The sequence below is a fragment of the Lepeophtheirus salmonis genome, chromosome 13 (genome assembly GCF_016086655.4).
Source record: "Lepeophtheirus salmonis chromosome 13, UVic_Lsal_1.4, whole genome shotgun sequence".
Lineage (NCBI taxonomy): Eukaryota > Metazoa > Arthropoda > Copepoda > Siphonostomatoida > Caligidae > Lepeophtheirus > Lepeophtheirus salmonis.
In genome coordinates, this window is record NC_052143.2 from 17,574,480 (window position 1) to 17,591,622 (window position 17,143).

The 17,143-nt window shown below is 31.7% G+C and overlaps 1 protein-coding gene across 1 annotated transcript in view; it reads right to left on the reverse strand.

Annotated features, from left to right (window-relative positions):
* LOC121128654 (uncharacterized) overlaps positions 1–14,310 on the reverse strand; it is a 74,393-nt gene extending 60,083 nt beyond the window's left edge. The window contains exon 1 of the mRNA XM_040724240.2: positions 13,971–14,310. Coding sequence (XP_040580174.1) covers positions 13,971–14,129 — 159 coding nt within the window. The 5' untranslated portion in view covers positions 14,130–14,310. The remainder of the gene's footprint in view (positions 1–13,970) is intronic.
* Positions 14,311–17,143: the final 2,833 nt, after the last annotated feature.

Here is a 17,143-nt window from a genome sequence, read left to right on the forward strand (position 1 = left end):
ACCAATGGACATTATTTTGAGAAATGCTAAAAATATCAATAAAGAAGTCTGTAATAAATCCTCAAAGTTTTACTCCTTTTTCTTCTAGCAAACATTTACACTATTTGGTCGTTTTCAAATAGTACACTATTTACCTGGCAACTCTACACTCATTACTTTACGAAGAGAGAGAAAAGAAAAGGGGAGAAAATAAGCATTTAGCTGTGAATCCTAAACAACTGAATTGTGTTAACGTTATGTGTCTACGTGCATGCATATGCCTTATTAATTTTTTTTTTCCACACTAAAATTGTAAATAACTTTCAAGTCTCTAATAGCAACAATAACTCTCTGGAGAAGAAGGAATGAAATAGTGGTTTTATTTTCCTTTGAGGGAATTAGTTGACGTGTATACGTTACTGTTTATGTAGGTCGTTAGAGAATTTTTATTTATTTATTTTTTGGCTTAATGTTTTGCTAATTATATCATGCAAGTTACCAAGGACAACCTTGAGTCCCTTCTTCAAAAGAAGATTGGGTTTAATTTCTGAATCAGCTAATTAGTGATCACGATTATAAGTGATCACTATTTTGAAGTTGAAATAGTATCTAAGTACCTGTTTAAAATATGAACGTGACATGTCCCAGGATTACAAAAATAATAATGGCTTTACTCAAAGTATTTTAAAACTACTCAGGGTCAATTGAAAGATAGTTAATTTTGGTATGAGGTTACGATAATATATGGTTTTTAGATGTAAAAATAAAAAACAGCTTGGTTACTACCAAATGGTCCCTTGAATAACCACATAACAAGATAGCTTAGTGAACAACGCGAGGGCATAAAATATTTTCTTCAACTCATTGTACGTGGGTTCGATTCACTGTCGTTGCTAGAAAATAATGAGAGAAACCATTGCACGTTCATTGCCTAATGAGGTGAAGGGGAGAGTAGGAACATTGGAGAACCAGAACTTCATGTGATGAAATCCACATTGAATGATGTGGTCCCTGACACAGAAACACACTTCACTTCTTGTAAGTGACCATGTTTCTCTTCCTTCCTTCACGAGGTCCAAACTGAGGCACAGACGCTGTTGCTCTCCCTTCCATAGACGAATGAGCATTTTCCCTGTCGATGAAAAAGAGCTACCCAACTACAGCAGTGCTAGCTTCGCCTACAGCATGGAGGTCACGTGATCATGATCCCATCCTCGTCGCTACTGTTGTGTCTTGACAAAACTTGACGAGGTACCAACTATTTATTAAAAGGAGGAATCCAGGAAAACTCAGAGAGTATTGAGGAGAGAAAAGACATGGAGGAATAAGGCAAGGCTTGTTTAATAGGAACACGTATATTCTTATTAATACAATACACTACTCTAATATATGTACATATATATATAATGCACCGCTATTTATACTTATAAAAGGTACAGACAGTACTTTACAAACACACACACATATATACGTATATATATAAGACAATACAAGAAATAAGAGAATAAGAGGGAAGGAGACATTAAAAAAGCAACTAAATACATATTTTCTACATGCCCATTACTTTATAACGCCCGATCGCGTACAATAGCAATTGCTCTGTTGAGCCTGGTCTTGAACTAATGAATTATTACAGGCGTGTGCTGTAAAAACAAGAACACAATTTCTGTTTTTGTTTTTTATTGGTCTCTTATTTAAATCACCATTCATGTGTATTTTCACCATATATTAAGATTTGAAGTAAATCTAAAAGGTGGTATGTTGAAATGAGTTTTGTTTTCTCTTATTAGAAAGCGCTCTAAAGATTAAAGTAAACATGAGATATACAAATATATCGTACTTATGAATTGATATAAGTATTGTGGAGTTTTATGTGAGTCAGCACATGAAAAACAGACCGTCACTATGAGGTTTTCTTGGAGGACTATCTTTTATATTATTTAAGCAAAAAATTTATTTTTGTTGTCGCCTAATTAATACAAACAATGCTGTGTACCATTATTAGTACACCAATAAAATAAATCCACTTAACTATTTTGTTCAGAAGGTAAATGGTATTTTACATCAAATTAAGGATTCTTCTTCTATACTTCATAGATTTAATTTTTTTAATTGTAATAATTATCTTTCCAAATTTAATTAGTTTTTTTGATTTATTCAAATCAATTGACTTAATTGATGTTTGATTTATGGTATATATTTTCTGTTTATTAGGTTTTTTGATCTCAAGTTAAACGTTGTTAAAACCTAAAATTAAGTAGTTAATATTTATGAACACCTACTTAGTTAATTCTAAAAACATGTCGTTCAAAACAAATTAATGATACAACATGGCTTATAATTATTATATACAGGGTGCACAAGCCACCCTGTGCAGCAAAAATGTGTTCTTTTTTAAAGCAATTTTTTCTCCAAACAGTTATCAAATTAAGAAAATAAGGCCAGATTAACAAAGCTTGATAAATTCTGATTAATTTAATAAAATCACATGAAACCATTATTGCAGTCCCCATGAAAGGCGGACAGAACGAGTAGACACTCACTACTTGGCCCCTGGCAGACCCTAGAATTTATTATCGATCTAACGGATCAGTTCGTCTTTGCTAATACAGGGAGTTCTTTTGGTTTGTCGTTCGATCTCGCCTCATACACAAAAAAATCCATCAGCTCCAGATATGGCGAATTTGAAGGGCAAAATTTTGGGGAGTGGAAGACTTCAAAATTGTTTTCGATCCATTTGAGACTTCTTTTTTTTTTTTGTCGTATGGCATGGGGATGAATACTTCTGCCAAATGTAAGGCCTCCTATTGGTCTCTTTTATGTGCAGGTATGTGTCAGTGTAAGGTCCCACCTTGGATTCCAAGGAGGGCTCCGAGCCTCTTCTAAATATTTGGACCAATGAATTTGTGAATGGATTCCATTTTTTCAACTGGGACAGATTTGAAAAAGCAATCCAACAAAAAAATCATTTGCCGAAGTCGTTTTTTTTTTTGCCCAAGAGAGTGTGCCAATGTAGCGACATTGATTACTTGCGCACCCTGTATAAAGCTTTATCTATTTAATTATAAATAAAAAAATTACCTTTGTAATCCTGAATATGAAATTTTTGTAAAAAGCTGTGGATTTATGAAAAAAAATTCCAAAAAATAAGCCCCCTGAAACGTTATGCAAACTAACCTTCCCTTTTCCTCAAATTTTCAGGATTACTGTGTTAATTTATCGTTAAAAAAACAATGTTTTTTCATAGCAAAAATGCTTACAATTTACAATCCTAGTTATATTTTACATTAAAAATCATTCTCTCACATTTGAATACATCTACAATACATAGCTAAGTACGGGATGTGGCTCAAACACATTAAAACAAGTTTTATGCATGAGGTAGTTATTTTTTCATAATGATAGTACAAATTTAAAATTTTGTTTTATATGTTCTTTTTTGGTTTCTCCTTAAATAACTTCTTATTCAGAGTTTTTAAAGAAACAGTTTATCATACAAAAAAGTCCAAATATTCCTCCTGTATTTCAAGGTTGTGGATAGATAGTCTATTAAATAATTTGCTATTGGCCACTCTACAAGGATATTAAAAATGTTCAATTAGCTGATTCGGACAAAGCACACCAATTTAAGATTATTGTATAACACCAGATTTGACGACATATATTTCATTTCTCTAATTTCTTCATCCTTTCAAAATCATTTATTTATATTTTAAGGCGAAATACCTTGAGGCACAAGTAACGAACGCTGTATTATTGAAGAAGTTTAGCCAACCATGGTTCATATCAAAACAAATGCAACATTATAATCGTTATATATTTGTAAAATATCGGCTAATTAATTGTGGATTGCAAAGTAAACACACTGTACGTAGTGCAGGTGTCTTTAAGAGCAATGTGTTCAGTTTATATATTATTATATTTTATATGTACTACATATGGAATGCACTCTTCCGAATTTCTTTCACAATTACTTTTCTATTTTATTAAAAAGAAAAACTAATTTACAAAAGTTCATTATATGAAATAGACTTGTTGTGATACAAATTCTGTATACGCTAATGCAATTAAATTTCTTGATAAACGAGAGAAAAAGACAAAGGGCAATAGTTCTTTATCTAATATATTTTGGAAAAAACAAACACACTTTTAATGGAACTAACCCTGGATTTATTTGAGGATACAAATTCTTAAATTATCAAACTCCATATTCTATATAAAATATCCACTCACGTCAGGGATTGTACAGTAAACTATAAGCAATACCATGTTGAAGCTCGAAGATCTCACATATTTGCAAAAAGTAAAAACACATGACCTAACTGTCTTGTCTTTGACTTGTAATTCCTTTCCATTTGAGAAAATGCCATCATAGGAAAATGGTAAATGATGGTTTGCACGTTTCTGAAATTCATGAAGTCCTCCTGTGACCTCTACAACCTCAATATAGTAATCAAATTTTTCCCTGGTTTCCAGGATGTAAAACATTATCAACCCTGTGGTGTGACAGATGTCACAGCTTCTGATTTGGTTTTAATTATTAATACAAACATGACTTTGTCGCATCTCCCATCATCCTCTGTGAATTGATTCTCCAACAGATCCGAGTATAGTTCTTCCATTGTGACAAAATAAGACTGAAGGAATGTGTTTTGTCTGTATATTACGCCAGCTTAAAAAAATTATATGACGACGACATTTGGTTCCAGGGCGACCCAAACAGGGTGCATATTTCATCCTCAATCCCCGTATGTAGATAATCTTGTGCTGATCCTTGGCTTACATATACATAAGATCAAATTGACAAAAGGACTAAAGCCTTTTGATCATTTTAAGCGCTGTAGATTTATTATTTAGGCTCAAGAATAATTTGAAAATGATACGGATTTTTGTCACAAAATCATCTTTAGTGAGGAACCACATTTTTGGATCATGGATTTCTTAATAGCAAAATATTCGTTATTGGTAATGCAAGAATCCAAAAGTGTTTCATTAGACATCACTGCATCTCAAAAAAAAAGTATACTTTTAGGTGTTGACTTCATTTTGGAGGGATCTGCGGGTCATATTTTTTGTTCATGATAATAAACACATCGTTAATGAAAATCGCTATAGCACCATAATAACTTTTTTTTTCCACAAGGGCAAGGTATGGACTTGGCAAACATGTGGTTCCAAAAAGTCAACTTGTCACACAGCAAACGTAAGAACCCATTTATTAATAAGCAAATATGGTGAGCACGTTATTTCAAGAAATGGACCAGTTGATCGCCCCTTTCGATCGTGCGACCTAAAGACTTTAGATTATTTTATTTGGGAATATGTGAAGTTATTAGTCTACACCAACAAGCCCACGATGTTAGAAGAACAGAGATAAAATATCGAACGTAAAATTACAGCAATATCGGTCAAAGTATTGAAGAAAAAATTGTGGATAATCGGGCTCAGAGATTGGACTTCTGTAAACGTGCTCGGGGTAGTCACACTAGAGATATTGATATAGGCATATACATAAATGTATATGTATATAAATTGTACTGAAAAATAAATTGGGCAAAATATTTAACCGTTCGTGTTTGATTTATAAAAAAGTGGAAGCACTATTAACGTAACCCCATTTGAAAATAAACTATATGTTGGTAATCCACTATGTATTAGTGTTATTATTATTTATTTATTCCTATTTTGATAATTCAAAGGTATTAGCAAGTAAGGAGCACAATATTTTGTTATTTTTTTCTAATCTTTTACAGTACCTAGTTATGTTGTTTATCAAAGTTGCCAACATTTGTGTACTTTACACTTACAATGATTTAAACAATTTTCCCATCTTTGACTTTGTCGGAGCCGGTTATGTATGTTGCTGTATTTAATGAGATTTTTATAATTACTGGAGTTAATATTTTCCTAAATAAAAAAAACCAAGAGGATAAGGTATGAGTGAGATTTGTGGCACACCTGAAATAAGAGCCTTGTTAATATCAGCTGTTTTTTATGATTTTGGGGGAGAAAATAAATTATTGCTATAACGAGGAGAACCATCTATAGTTAAAATGGTATTAGTATTGTAATTTTATTTATTTTATGATGCATTTTTAGAAATAATTTACACCAGAGATAGGCAATATTCCATACTTTAGAGGGAGAAGTGAAGACAGCGACGACCGATTAAATAATGATCAAAAAAGAAGAAAGAGCATACACAACAACTTTTTTTTCCTTCTCTAAAATTGAAAAGGATTTTTTTTTATATACGCGTCAACTCTAATTATCTTTTTACAGAAGGGAAAAACAATTTTGAAATTACAAACTTTGAATAGTTGTTTGACGGACTGGTTTGTTAGCGTACAAAAAATATTTGGGAGAGTAAAGAATATTCAGGCAAGTACTGAGTATAGCTCATAATTCTTCATGTTTTTTTTAATTTTTTAGAGACTCAAAACATACTGGAGCAGCAAAATTCAGCTAGTGGCACATCACTATTATTTAAACATATTTGTTGATATAATTAATTATTGAACAGAATATAATTTACAAAATATGAAGGAAACCTTATTTAATAGCTTAAGAAATTATTAATTATTAGCTAAACGGCTTTAATATATGAGAATTGGTTTTTATACTTATAAAATATGATCGTTTATATATCCAAGATGTCACGCTTTCAGCAAGATGACAACTTATGAAAAAGCTTTATATGTTTAAAAAAGTTATATTTTATATTATGTTTTAAATCTTTAAAATACAAAAATTGACTTCTTTTGGGTTTTTATGACGTAGATTTCATTTTATAAACAAATATTGATTGTGCCCAGAAGAAAAATTAGATGATCAAAATTTGGAATCTCTATTAATCTTATTATGAATTAATATGGATAAAGTGATTCATTAAAGAACCACTTTTTTTTAATTTTTATTTTGAAAATAAGAGATTTTGCGTCACAAAGATATAAATAATTAAATAAGGTACGGTTAGAAGATTGAAGAATATAACTTTTTTTTAAAGTTAAGTCTTCAGTAATTTTTTCTGGACCGTGGATCGAAATTTACGGCGCTAAAAATTTCCTATTCTAATAAAAAAGTGAACAGATAAAAAGTAATTTTTATTAGTCTAGACCAAAGTGGACCGAACTTTTTTGTCATATTAGTTCAACAATAATTCTTAAATATATGTTGCTATAGAGAAACCCTAAAAAAGCATGATTTCCTGTATTAACAACTAATTTAGTCTTAAACTTGTAGAAATGAACTTATTCCTAAATTGATCATAATTCCCTTTAAACTCCACTAATTCATTTTAAAATTTAAAGTAAGAAACAACCTTTTATTGGAAAAATCAAAAATGAAATTTGTGATCTGTAACTCAATCCAACTCTGAATTATTTTTAATAATGTATAGTATCCAAAATCTCCTAGAAGGTCATTCCAATTTGGAATGTAGTTTGTTAATCCCTCATCTGATGGATGTATTGTATATAAGTTATGCATCAAAATACTTTAAATTACTATGATATAGGATTTTATAGGTGATGAAGAGATTACCAAAATAACAAATGCATAAGATTGACTCCTGATGACAACATTCCCGTCGTTGTAGATGATACTCAAAGATGATAAGAGCAACAGAGCTTATAAAGTAAGACCACTTATAGTCTATGAGAACAAAATGTTCACAAAATGATTGTCCTACAATTATAAGGCTCTACAATAAAGGCATAAGGCGAGTCGATTTCATGGATCATAGAAGCTAGTTCTTATAAATATACATATTGTAAATAGCTATATCGTTTATAACTCTAAATATACAAGCTATTACTTCTTGACTACAAAGTTGTAATTGCCAAGAGTCTGATTAAATATTAGGGATGGTATCAAGGGGTAATCCAATTGTCTAGAAAAATAAAAATTATCGAAGAATGTATTTCTTATTTTGGATTATAAAAGTGAATATTTATTAAAGTTTTAAATAGATATGCCTACGGTGCAGGCAAAAATGTAAAATATAATAAATATATATGTACTGGGTTCTGAGGCAAAACGTGGACTATTAATAAATGCTAATTATGTAATTAAAACAGAGAGGTTTTGTGAATTTTCATGCATATTCCGAATATCCTGTCCTTTTTGCATAAGTAAACAATTATAAACATTTCTCAAATATATTTCATCATGAGTGAGCAAAAAGGAAAAAGGCAGAGGATCTCAGACCTTTTAGTTGTCATAATTGAGGTGGCAGGCCGCAGAGATTTTGGACATTCTAAAGTGCTCCAGGAGCCTCATTTTCAAATTGGCCAAGATGGAAAATACCTCACAAGGAAAGAAAGAAGTGGGGGACACAACTTGAAAAGGGGTTCTGAGTTTCTGTGGTACCTGAAGAAGAATGGGATCAAGGAAGACGCCACAAAATCCATGGATCGCCTCTCAAACGAGTTTGACGTGGAAGAGGGGACAATCAGGAGGGCTGTGAAGGAGAACTTGGGGTTGCTCTCTTACACAAGGACCTCACACCACCTGTTTATGGACACTCTGAGTGAAAGGAGACTGTAGAGGTGCAAGAAAGCTTGTGCGGGGTGACTGTGGCGTCCGACAGCAAGAAAATCTCTTCTTTTTTAAAAACTTGAGAGAAAATCGGCCAGGAGGCCTACTACAAGGTGCTGAGGTTCACCATACTCCCATGGCTCAAGGTCGCCTACCCAGAGGACAACTATGTGTGGATCCAAGATTGTCCACCCTCACATACATCGGCAAAATGCCAGAAGTTCTGCGCCGACAACATGGCTGATTTTTGGGCCAAGGACATGTAGCCATCATTTTCGCCGGATTTGAACCCGTTGGACTTTGTTGTGTGGGGCACTTTGGAGAAGGAGACTAACCAGACATCTCATCCGAACGTGGACTCCCTGAAGGCCGCCATTGTGAAGGGTTGGAACAACTTGTCGGGGAAGTTTATCATCAAGTCATTCAAAGGCTTTCTGCCACCGTGTGGAGGCTTTGATTGCTGCAGAGGGCGGCCATAGAGTGAACATGTTCACAGAGGGCGTGTCTCAAAGTTTTGTAAAAATTTTCAAAATTATTTATCAAGAATAAAATTATTGAATTTTTTCTAAAATCAGTCCACGTTTTGCTTCCAATCCCTGTATGTATTGAAATATAATTATAATTTTTTACCTGTACTTTTGCTATTTCAAATGATGAAAGTTCTCCTCTTCAGAGACGCAATTCATTTTCTCCCCAAAATCATACAACTGGCAGCCGATTTTATTATGGCCTTAATTTAGTAAAACCACCTGTCTCACTCCCACCTGCCCCTTACACTTTTACAAAACCCCATCTCTATTATTGATGTACCCAGTAGCAGTCATTCATTTCCACTAAATTTGCTAAACTTTTATCAACAAAGTGACAAAAGTCTTACTGAAAATCGAAAGGAGATTAACATATATCTCCAGAAAAAAGATAAAAGATTGAAAATTAGGAGACTGTCTCCCTTGCTCACCCTTCTTTAACTTCTACAAAATGCATAAATATATGTTTAGTTTTATTTATGTTGAACAAACATCAAGGGGGTCATGAATTTTGTTGAAATTAAACAAAAAGAAGATTGACCAACTAAAAGGATTAAAACTTGATTTTTTAACAGACAAAGCATAAGCCAATCTATAGACATTTCTTCCTCCAAGTATGTAGATAGGCTTTATATTCAATTATTATGGTATTTTTACAATTTAAATATATATATATATGTATGCGGTGAAACATGGATGTATAAGTAGAAGAATTCTTTAAATTTGGTTTTCTCATTATAACATATACATATATTTATACGATACTTATTATATTCTTAATCGAAAAGTTACGGAATGGAAAGTTTTATTTTGACAATTTAATAATTAAAATAACACAAATCTTTATTATTATTTTTGACTCTTTTATGCATTGTAAAAGAAAAGATAAGATCTCATATTCCAATTAAGGACATATTTTATTATTATTATTATTATTAATCCTAATATCAGCAATTGCAATAGTATTATACATTTAGCACATAAATACAGGGCTGATCAAATCTGATGGCACTAGTTGTAGCTCTTTAGGAGTACTATCTGTTTTTAATTTTTAACTCACTCAGTATTACACATAATCTTACTCATATATATGAGTATTTTCTCTCTTATAATGTAATTTAAAAAATTTAAGTTATATACAATATTCTGTTGCTAAGTCCCTTTTCTCTTTGTGTGGAATCTTTTGATCCAACTTTTTAATGAGAGTCTCAAATTTAAAAAAGTAGATGAGTACAGATTAAATAGATATGGACAAACATCATTGTTTTGACATATCCAAACTTTATTTCCGCTCCTTCCCATCCCCAAAAACAACAATTCCATGTTAACAACATTAATGAATATGGATTTACAATCCATGTCCACTCACGATGTGGTTACATACAGATTGGGGATTTTAAATCCAGAAAATTTAAGGATATTGTACATTACAATTGCTTTCTCAAAATAAATTCAGCAATTCCCAAATCTTTTGCTCTTACCTGAAGGGGTAAATTTGAAAAACTTTAAACATCCGCCTCCAGGTTCAACCACAGCCTCCAACCTAGCCCTGAACCTGACACAAACCTTGATGAGGAAGCTGTTGTCCATATTGGCCACTGCCTAGAGAATAAAAGCCTGCAAGGAGTCACTGCAGTGTTATGGATACGTTTATTAGACTATCTTCCCTTGTTGCACACTCAGATAGTAGTCCAAGGGGTTAAGATCCAGGTAGATGGGAGCCCCTATTTCCTTTTTCAAAAACAAAGAGATGAGAAAGGGATGGGTTTTCCGTCATTAATCCCGTTCCAATTACCCAATTTAGATAAACAACGCCAATTTAAAATTATAAAAGGACACTGGATCAGTTAAAATCAGTTTAAGCTCTCAAGTATAATTTCCGACATTTCCTTTGGCCTGCACCCGGCACGGAAGCATACAATAATGGCCGCATGGCGTTCGTATTCGGAGGACACTAAAGGATTGTTTATTTTTTCTTATAAGGTTTTGTCAGCTGAATCTAATAAGCATAGATCTCAGGGTTGCCAAGATATGAAGGGCTAAGCTTGTCACAGATTCAAAATTCCCACCTTGTACATACATATAGGACTTACATACTCATTCGACAAATTTGGACTCATCATTTTGCCAATGTACATTTTTCAATGCCGTTGTCATTATTCAATATTTCTTAAGGAAAGAAGACCAAAATATGAAGTATGTGTACGGAGAGTAACACTGAGGATTTGTTGGGGAGTTATACGTGTTTTAAGTCCTTCTTGGGCTCAGAATATAATTGAAGATGGGCATCATAGTAATTTCTTTCAATGTCTTAAGTAGACACGGAGTGTTTATATTTTCTTCATCTCATAGCTGCTTCCAGCTAATTTAATAAACCTTCATTACAGCTTAGCTGCTCTTGTTCCAAACTTTCTTCAAATTGCTAGACCCTCAACTCTCATTAGTGCTGATGATGTGTTTGAACATCCTACCATTTAAATTAGTTGAAACATTACATTTCTGGAATAATTTTTGTTGAATATTCTTTTTTTTGCTAACGACAATCTTGATGATCTTAAAAAGCACTTTAAAAAATATTTGTAGATTTATTCATGGGATTTAATTAAACAATATAGCGAACCTTAGCGCGTAATGATACTTTTTTGTTATTTTTTTAAAGACATAATTTATTTGTATTTTATTTATTTTGATACAGCAGTCGTTGGGGAACATGGATACCATATTTAAGAGAAAATAACATTTTTTTGATTTTTAAAAGATCACTTGAAACGAAAAAACTGTTATCAAATTTTGTTTAACATGAACAACAATTGCTAATTTATTAAAGAGCAATATATTGTGTTTCTTGTTATAATGGTTAATTAAATTGTGTTATATTGTAGGTTAATTCTATACATTAACCGTGTATATTCCTTAAGACTTTTCTTATAAATTTTTAGGTAGGTGGGAAAAGTGACCAGGGTTTATAACCCTACAATGTCTCATTTACTCCTTAGACTATAGTGATTTAGATTATAGCAAATCCTAAGAGAGGCATTTTTAAGACAAATATAGAATCGCATATAATAAAATTGAATGTTTTAGGAGCCTACTGAAAAGATTCAAAACGAACAGAAGCATTTTTTTCGAAACCTCTAAGTGTATAATATCCCAGTTCACTAACAGAGGATTATTCTTTCATAACAAGGGAATTTTGCCCCAGATCTTTATCCTGGGAGAATTTCAATCTATTTGAATATGATGTACGATGCAGACATATAGTCCAACAATAGCTTGGACGACCTTTAGACTTATATCAATAAGGCCAAGGCTTCCATACAAGCCCGTGTACATTCTAAAAGAATGGAAAAGCTTCTCACCCTTTTAGTGTTGATCTTAGATCCCAATGGTAGTAGCCCCATTGAGAATATTAATATGTATAATAAATTCTAAACTCATAGATACAATTGTTTTTCTTAAATAATTAAGGTATAAAATTGTACTTGTGATCTTGTGGTAACTTCATTAAACTTTTTATTAAAAGGAGAACAGCTGATGGGGTCGTTAAAGAATCATCTTATTTTAATTGGTATAAAAATAAAAATTAATATAAATTTATTAATGGTTTTATCAGTGATCGTGGTCACACTTGTAAAAAAGGATACAAAATCTTTTTTTATTGCATTTGTTCAACTTTCTTGAACTAAATTAAAAAATTCTTAGCCTCTGTCTCCTTGTATGGTACACGAAGTATTATGATGCCTTGTATGCCTACATCATGTCTATGAAGAAAAGTGTAGATCCTTTTTTTGATAATTCTTTTATTCATTCTCATACTATGTTGTCCATTATAAAGTACTATTGTGCACATATATACCTATAACACGGAGAAAAACAATTTTATGATTCCCGGATTGAAGAAAATATTTTTGAATGTAGTAGTAAGATTTTTATGTTCCAAATTCGAACTTGTGTAATTTATAATTTTCACAATTCAAACAGAGTGAGTATCCAAAACTTGCATTAGCTGTATCTTTTAAGCAAAAGGACAAATTAATTACAAAATGTAAATGAAGGCACATTTTAAATGTTGAATCCAAAAATACATCAAAAACTATTAATTCTTAACGAATAAAACATTTTGTTTTTTTATAAACTTTAATCTAATCATAAAAATCACCACACCAGGTACAAGTAGTTACGCGTAATTACCAGCTCTGCCCAAGTATTATAAAACTCAAATTTTCTGCTGAGCTTATCTAAAAAATGATCTCCTCGTATAATAAAATATCAAATTATTAAATTATTTAAATGTTGTATGAATCCAATTTAATTTAAATTTAAGCAAAAACCTGACATGGGAGGCTTGTCCCATACTTATATAAAATGAACCAAAGATTATTTTGCCCAAATGTGTTTGTGATTGTTTACATTAAAGAAAGAAAAAATTATTTTAACTGTTTCAAATTTTTTTTATATAAATCAATATTTTATAAAATCTTCTAATTTGATCTGTTAAACATCATGAAAACAACATGAAAATACCCATTATTACAGTCATAAAATCATTTCTGATTATTTTACAGAATATAATGATGAATAATGAATTTAACTCCGTTTATTTGATTATGAGTCAAGCACCATTTACCTAAAAAAATAACGTACCTCTTGAGTTAATATAAAAAGCAATCAATATCATACTTTTATTGAATCACTTTTTGTTGCTGTTATTATTATTTGATTGTTGTATATTATAAAAAAATCTAATTGTCATTAGATGATGGATAGTATTGATGTACTTTTATAAGGTTATATATATATTAATATTCATAAATCTATATTTTATATAAATTTGTCAAAAGAGTTCAACTCGTTATTATTATACATGATACATTGAAGGGAATTAGTATACTAGTAACAGTAGTACCTTTAAAAAAATGAATTTACCTGACAATTGAACACGGCAGAGTCTCCTAAATTAACGGTCAGATTTGCCATACATCCCGGAGAGAACTCGGGTGGTGAGTTGATGCATGTGCTATATGTGAAAATATCCGGTACTAATGCAAGAGTTTCATGGAGTATGAAAAGAATGAGAAAATACATGTCGGAAATGAAGGAATTATGAGCTTTAGTTGGTATAATGATTGAAAAAAGCAGCAAATAAATGTCTATCAACAGTTCCTTCACTCTCTTTCTCTACTTAATTAATTAATTTACTGAACTCAGTCATTAAACATAGAAAGGACGCACACCTGCTGAGATTGCCTTAACTACACCTACTGATAGTAAAGAATAAAGTGTTTCCAACAAAAATGAGTTTTTGTGTTATTTAAGAAGAAGTCGAGAGAGAAAGAAAGAGAGAGAGTCAAGAGAGAAGAAACGAAGGAAGCTGTTCCCCTTTCGGATTTAACATTTTATGTCTTTACGTAGGGTAACTTTTATTTTCATGTATACTAAACAATACTTCACTTCTTTCCCTTCAAAATACGCAATGACAAGCCCAATTTTAATTACAATGTATACATGGTGACGTCATAAAATTTACAAGGGTTTTAAATAAATAATCGGAAAAGAATATTTTTATGCTTTCAATAAGCATTATTAAAAATAAATTTAAAAACAAACAAGGATGGAGCAACGCCGGAAAGTAACGATAATTGAACTTGACAACCCCAGAGCAAAAATCCCTAGATACTCAGCATGACTGAGTAGAGGTTATACCTTGTTATAAAGCCTTTCAAGGACTAAAAAATACCACTAGGACTCAATACAACACAAGAATTGATAATATCTGAGCCAGATATTAGTCTCCAACTTGAAGAATGCAGTTGACAAGAATCCGAGACTCACAATCAAAACTCTGGCCGTTGTGAGTAAGAACACGATGAAGAAATACATAAGGGATTATATTAAATACAAAATTAGGGCTAGATGATTCAAGCATCTGCTTACAATATTTATCTTGTTTTTTCTAGGATGAAAAGATCTATACATTGAATGCAACCAGCAACAGGAGGATATAATTTGTGGATATCAGCTCACCTTTCTGATGTCCACACAATCATGACAAAAATATCCGAAATATATTACGTCCCGAGGCATGATCAGTGGCAATGGAGATGTCATGGCCCCTTCCTTTTTCTAGTCAGGAGAAAAAGTGCGTTCTGAGGTCAACTTTAATATTCTAAAAAACACAATGGTCCCCTGGATGAATCAAAATTCTCAAAGGAGTCAGTACCCACCCCAGCAGAACTCATCCCCTACCCATACACTCAAGAGGACTTTGGCATTTTCACAGCCATATTAACACCGTGTTTGAGTGGCCTGCAAGCAGCTCCGACCTGAATCTCTTTGATCATTATTGGTGGGAACGTCTTGAGTCCATTCCTTTCTCTCCTTCCAACAATGTGAAGTCTCTAACGACCAGCATTAAAGAGCTCGTAACTAATTTCAACAGAGACGAGGTGACCTCAGCCTGCAAGAGGTGTAGGAACAAGATTGAAAAACGTATCAAAATTGAGCTTGGGCACATTGAATCAAAATTAAATGTTCTTGTGTCTACTTTAATAGATAAAAAGTATCTCAAAGATGGAAAATATATATTTTTAATTTCCTATTTTTGAAAAAAAAGAAGAGGTTATGGACAACAGTTTAACGTAAAGAATATTGCAGTAAACAAAAAATAAGCCTCATTGTGTCTCTCAACTTTTCCTATATAAAACGAAGTAAAAAAGATCCAAATGAACTGGTACTATGTGTAATAGCTGACAAAGGTGTTTATTCTATTTTAAAAATCCAAAATATAGATGAGACAGCTGTATATGAAAATATCAACAGAATACAATGTAGCACATAGAACATTACTTTTTGATATTCTGTAAATGTATGAGTGTAATTGATTATATATTTTGTAGATTGTAAAACTGACAGGCAACAAAGTAGAGATGAAACGTTTTGAATACAGAATTTAGACTAGTTCTACTTTTGTAGAGTAAAATGGAGTAGATGAAATTCAATTAATTCTAGAATATGTCATTCTAATTTTTGACTCTATTGATGGGCATTCCAAACTAGCAGTATTATCAGGCATTGTATGGAGCTATTAGGCGTCGACGAACAGACAAGCTTTTTCGTAATAGTATAAATTTGCAACATAAATATAAAAGATAAGTCCTCAAAAAATCCTTAGAGTTACTCTTTCAGGGACCCACTCACAAGTAGTTGTCATCACTTAGATATTCTATCCTCAAGAATGAAATAACAATGATAATAGCTTTTGAAAATAAAAATGATCATTGTTCAGATTGTCAAAAATAACAAAACTAAAAATTGTTTAAAATTTAAAACCCTAAGCATACGTACTCATATTTTCTTTTCTTCTTAATATGATATGATGAGCTGCAGTTGCATACGGCCGTTGCTAAACCTCATCTATAGTCAAATTCATTATTTTTTATATTTTTTAAAATGCACTTACATTTTTTTTTTGTATGTGATGCATTGAGCTGAAGTTCCAAATCCTTGTTGTTAAAAATGAACTTTCCCGGACAATCAAGCAACAAATATACAAACAGAGAAACAACTTTGGCATTATCTATATATATATTCATAAAATGACGGGAATTATCCGTATTATTTAAACCATACTTTAGCAGACCTACAAATTACAGCTTTTAAAAATAAAAGGAAAAGTAATTTTGGGGACATCATTGTTATTTGGATTATCTATAAGGAGTACCTAATGTTTACTATTCAATGTGAAACAATTATAGTTTAATAAATAGACGATCGAAAATAATATGAAATTAACATTGCAATAAAAAAAAAGAGCGATCTTCACTATATCTTATTTTTTAAACCTATAATTGACACTATCTTAGAAAGTTTCCTTCAGAACAAGATGGAAAATTGCTCTAAATATATTGTCTCTCCAACTATTGTTTGACTATTCTATAAAAATATCCTACAGTTATGTGGATCCTTAACTCTACTCTGAATCCAACAGAAATATATACTTATAACAGAGCAACAAATCTTAAGTGTCTTTCACTCACAAGTGATTACGCTATACTAATTTTTATCTCTTCAAATATAATTATATTAGTTTTCGAAAATAA